Source organism: Onthophagus taurus, chromosome 7, assembly GCF_036711975.1.
Source record: "Onthophagus taurus isolate NC chromosome 7, IU_Otau_3.0, whole genome shotgun sequence".
Classification (NCBI taxonomy): Eukaryota; Metazoa; Arthropoda; class Insecta; order Coleoptera; family Scarabaeidae; genus Onthophagus; species Onthophagus taurus.
In genome coordinates this window covers 32,629,245-32,635,046 of record NC_091972.1, presented here as the reverse complement: position 1 = coordinate 32,635,046, position 5,802 = coordinate 32,629,245, and the positions used below count along the sequence as shown (strand labels likewise).

The 5,802-nt window shown below is 33.2% G+C and overlaps 1 protein-coding gene across 1 annotated transcript; it reads right to left on the bottom strand.

Annotated features, from left to right (window-relative positions):
- Window positions 1-1,180: 1,180 nt before the first annotated feature.
- LOC111414934 (protein disulfide-isomerase A3-like) lies at window positions 1,181-2,760 on the bottom strand. Its single transcript, XM_071198208.1, has one exon. It carries the CDS (start codon window positions 2,724-2,726, stop codon window positions 1,245-1,247), a length of 1,482 nt encoding a protein of 493 aa, XP_071054309.1. The 5' UTR covers window positions 2,727-2,760; the 3' UTR covers window positions 1,181-1,244.
- Window positions 2,761-5,802: the final 3,042 nt, after the last annotated feature.

The window sequence follows — 5,802 nt, the reverse complement described above, 5'->3', positions numbered from 1 at the left end:
CAAGTGTTCCGTTTTTTGCCGCACTGTATCTACTTTAAAACAGTCAAATAACACTCAGGCACTGATCATCTTTGATCGCTAATATCTTGGTAAGGAGCAAGGTAAAGCAAGATGTGGTTATCATGTTATATAGAGCACATCTCAAAGAATAAGAATATTCTAGCGACAAAAGTTCTTCTTGCTTCTTCTGCGAGATATATATGTTAAAACATTTGGTTGTAACTTCAAGTAGGTGTTAATTAGCTTTAAGAGAAGTGCTTATTGCGTATTTCTGCAAAAATATTTTAAAAATTAGAAAAGTACCAAATGAAGACCTTTCTATACTGTTCAAGATAGCAACAACGCATTGTCTTGAAAAAGTGGAACACAATATATTTTCTTCATCTAAAGTTGTAGCATTTTATGATATTTAATACACAAGAATTGTAGTACTGTTTTATTGCGTACAGTTGGCACTAGAAAGTACATAAGACTTTATTCCTTTCACTTCTCAGTCTATTAGGACCTAAAGTACATGTAACATAATATAAAAAAATCACAATATTTGCATAAAACGATGACTAATTTATTATAAAGAAATTTCGGTACGGTTTCATTGTTAAGGAGTATGTCAATTTTAAGCTGGTTTAATTAAACTAGAGGAAATCCTATATATTTTCGTAACAGATTTTCCTAATAAACAAATAATTTTAGATATATCACAAAAATTTTGAAGCAAAAAACTTTACCCACTTTAACCTAGTTTTGTACACCCGCATAATTTTGTTTTGGTTTGAGATGGGACCTTAAAGTCCCTTCTATTTACTATCGAAAAACAGGATTTTGACCGGTAAAAAGCATTTCGTTAAGTACTGAAGTGGTAAGAGAAAATAATTATTTCCATTACTAATAAAAGGGATTGAAACATTAACTTTCATTTTTAACCATATTTCTAAATGAACTATATTCAAAAGGCTAAATAACAACGTTCATTGTCGGTGCGTTACAACACCGCTCAACTTAATGGTTTTTGTGCAATAAAACACCGGATTATTAATTATTGCGGGGCAAAACACGGTAACAGTTCACATTCGCTACGTTATATTAGAAAGGAATCTCATAAAATTGTTTATTTTTTAATCTTGCAATATTATTAACACCTTTTATTTTTATCGTAGTAAATAAATGAAATTGGATAACGAAATTTTCGAATTTTTTTAATCATTTTAAAATAATGTCAACTTTTTAACAAAATAATAATGAAGTTACAACTCAACTTTTGCAGTTGGATCAGTTTTTAATTTTTCGCTTGCATTCTCCGCAACAAAGTCCAATAGTTCCTTAACTCTCCGTCCTCCTTCGTACAAAATTGGATTATTTTCATCACCCTTAGGAACCCAATAAACCGTCAAACAACCGACTACTTCGAAAACATCTCCAGTAATATCATTTTTATCGTAATCCATTTTGATAATCTCAACTTGTTCATTTTCAAGTTTTAAACCAACTTTATGGAAAGCGTTAACACCTTCAGAACATTTTGATTTATACAAAACGACAAAAACATCGTTGTCTTTTGTGGTTTCTGAAATTAATTTTTGAAAATTTGTCCCAACAGCTGGTAAAACATAGTTATCGTATCGGGTACTTGGAACGGGTTCTGATTTAACGTAAGGTGTTAAATCATCATTTATTAAGTTATTAGCGAAAATTTCCAAGTTCGTAATCGAAAATTCATTTTCCATGATATATTTTCGATTAAGTTTATCTCTACCAATTACAATTGGTTTGGTTGTTGATAATTTTTTTAATCCGTAATATTGTTTAAGTTCTGATTTAAAATCAATTATTGAACTCATTGCGAATGTTAACTTATCAGTAAAGTTTTTCGCAACTTTAAGAATTCGATTTCTCCAATATTTAGTGAATTGGGCGTTATCTTTATAATCTAAATCAAAGTAACTAATAACATATGGTGGTTTAAAATCGTCACGGTTAATTTTAACTCGATGTCCAACCAAACCGTGATTATTCTTTATTATAAAGTCTTTTAGATCGACGTAATTAGGATTTCCTTCGTAGAAAATTCGGTCTTGTTCAAATTTATTACGAGCACGTTTTGATCGAATAAATAAAATCGCTTCGTTATTTATCTTGTATTTATTAAATGCTTCCTGTGAGGTTGTATATCCGAAAAGAATCTTACTCCAAAGTTCTTCAGAAGCATTTAAAAAAATCGGCTCCAATAAACTTTCCTTTTCAAAAAACCCAATGACGTATCCACTTTCGTTGTACTTATTAAGAAAATCATCGAGATTCTTTACATCTTCAAATAGATGGATTTTACGTTCAACTGATTTCGATTTCATGTACAAAACTAAATCTTCCACGTTTCTCCTTCCATCATAATCTTCAATAAACGTTCCAAATTTATATAACTTTAACGTTGGAAAACCACCAATCGATAATTCTTTGCAGATAATCTCCCCATCCGATGTACAATCAACTTTTGCTAGTACTATGGCTGGATCGTGAGTTGATAATTCTTGGGCTGCTTTCTCGTATTGTGGTTTTAATTGTTTACAATGACCACACCAAGGTGCGTAAAACATTACCAGAGTTGTTGGAGACTCCGAAATTTTTTCATGGAATGTTTCGTCGGTGTAAATAACAGCGCTTTGAATGTCCTCTCCTAAGATAATTCGAAAATGATACGTTGGTAGAAGTAAAAATAAGAATATAATCATTATTTCAAGGATATTTTAAATTGTAAATGTCGTTTTGTGACAATAACAATAATAAATAAATAGCAAGTTTGATTTTTTTGATATAGTTTTTTTTATCAATAAAATGCAGGATGTTTAATATTTCCAACTAACATTAAAATCTGTGTTCCAAGTAAAAACAAGAATGGGGCGAAAATGGAAAGTACCACCATCTCAAATATCAATCTCACCTCCTCGCCTACTGACGGAATAAGTAGTCCCTACTTTCTGGAAAAACAGCTTAGGGTGGAGGAGCCAGTCAGTGTATGGACACTGTTTTGTCCTTTGGCGGATGAACTGCATTAAGCAGTAAACGGCATAAGGATGCAGGAGCCACTTTGGAAAACCACTACATTAAAGAACACACATATTGCTTTTTCTATGCACTATCATCATGGCTAGGGTCAGGACTAAATATAATTCCGAAATAAGTCCTCCGATCGGATCTCTGGGGAGGACAGTTATGACTGATATGAGTATATGACCCTGTTACAGAAATCAATAAGAATTACAACATGGTATGTGCAAAGTATATACAACCCAGAGAAAGTTCACAACGTACTCTTGGAAATGAATAGACTGAACATCAGAATAATGGGAATCAGTGAAGCCCGCTGGAGAAACTGTAGACAGAATAGACTTCAGGACGAAATCATTTACTATTCTGGAAGGAACGCCAGTCAGCATCTTCATGGATGTGCGATTATACTTGATGAGATTCTCCAGAGAACTGTGACGAATTTCTTACCCGTCTCTCCCCGTGTGATACTTTTGCAGCTCGAGACATACTGTGGAACACTCAACCTAATCCAAGTGTATGCTCCAACAAGAGATAAAAACGACGAAGAAGTGGAAGCTTTTTATAAAGACATTGATGACGACATGAAACTAATTAACAATAAAGATATTACTGTGCTCACATGAACGCAACGATTGGACAAAGTTCATGTGACAGCTGGATAAGGTACCGACTGGGCGAACGAGACGAGCGAGGAGATCGTCTTCTCCAGTTCTGCCAAGAAAACTCCATGATAATAACTAATACCTTTTTTAAGTTACCAAAACATCGCTTGTATACATGGAAATCTCCACAAGATAATGAAGAACATACAGTCCGAAATCGAGCAGAGATACAGGAAAGCAGTGAAAAGTGCCAAAACATTCCCTGGAGTGGACATGGGCTCAGATGATAATCTTCTTGTTGCGGAACTGGCGGTGAAGCTCAAGAGACTGAAAACTTTATCAAACCAAAGAACCGTTGATACCAGCTTACTAAGAAATAACAACGTGAAAATGAGGGTGCATCAAGATATAAATGAAAGTTTAAATGAATTAAGGAATACCAACTCATAGCCAAACTAAAGACATGTAACAAAATTTAAAGACAGCTATTATGAAACCTTGTAAGAAACATTTAAATATTGAGAAAAGAACAAATCGTAAGGATTGGATGACTGGTAAGATACTGACGCTTATCGAAGAAACCTGAAGAATAAAGACAGGCAGAAGTATAAAGAAGTACAGAAAGACATCAAATATAAATGTCGCCAAGCAAAGAAAGAATGAATAAAGGAGAAATATACCGAGATAGAAAATCTACAGAGACTCTATGATTCCCATAGTGTGCCTAAAAAGAACTTATTGGAACTGTTCGGAGACAAAAACACATTCTTACAGATGAAGAGAGAAACATTATGTTGAATACTTTTCAATGACCAGAGAGGAGATAGAGATCAATACTAACACTGAAGCTGGACCGGTCTTTTGGCCGCGCGGTTACTCAATGTCCCACGCTAACTAATGTCCTAAAATTATTAAGTAATTTCTAAGTATGGAATCCCTGAACCCATCGTAATTGAATCTAGAATTTAATCACCGTTTCTTCGTTTTAGATCAAGAAATACACAATTTAGAGTAATCCTAAGATAATTGCAAGTTTGCAAAGCTGGGAGAAGAGAAGATTAAATTATTATTGTAGGAATAGGACATCAGTAGCGAGGAATCAAAGAAAGAATAGGATTTGGGAGCGATTTATTAATCACTTTAGGGGGAATCAGTACCTGAAGGTTTTGGATTGATGATGTTACCGTCAATCTGTATAATTCAGGTACTCTATACAATGCCTAGGTAATGTATAAAATACCAGGGGTGTCTAGGCAATGTATGAAATATTATGAAGATTATTGTCCCTTAGATACTTTACCTAGGTAATGTATACAATTCTTAGGGATTACATAGAATAACTGTTGGTCAACCGGCAATGTGTAAAATAAATAGATTTTGGTCTGTGTTTATAAATTTTTACTCATAATAAACTTTTTTATAATCTATAAGTTATTGTACAAAAAAGGCACCTACTTAGTACCTTTCTGTAACTATAGTAAAATCGCAATTAAATATTGCTGAGTTAACTAACATAATGTCATTTGCTAATCAATCAATAAGTATTAAAAACTGAGGAAACAAAATAATTCTGTAAAAACAAGACGTAGATCTACTGGCCTCTCAGAATTCTTATGTGCTTATGTCAGGAATTATGTCCTTCCCTGTTCTCGCCTTTTACACACATTGCCGGCTTCGCATTCGGTATTTTATAGAATACCTAGGTAAAGTATAAAATTAATAATATTTCATATATTACCTAAACGTTTTAGGTATTCTATAAATTGCCTAGGTATTGTATAGAATACCGGATTATACAGATTGCCGGTAACATATATAATGGCAGTAAAGATTATAAATTAAAGAAGAATTAAATGAATGCTCTGCAAAACATTCTTCAAAGTAGAAAACAATGGGTTGCATAAGTTCCGAATTGGTAAGTTCCGAATACTTAAATTACATTATGCTTGAATGACAATGCCAGTTGATGATTTAAGTGGGGATAACGTATGCTCCTTATGGCAGTTACGATTAAAACATACTTCTTGATTTGATGTTGCTAAATTAAGAAGCTAATCAGGTTTTCTAATCAGCTGTGCCACATAATCTAAAATGGGGTTTCAAAGAACTTCTTTTGTACTTCCAATTTTTGAATAACTGCTACTGTAGTTATCGC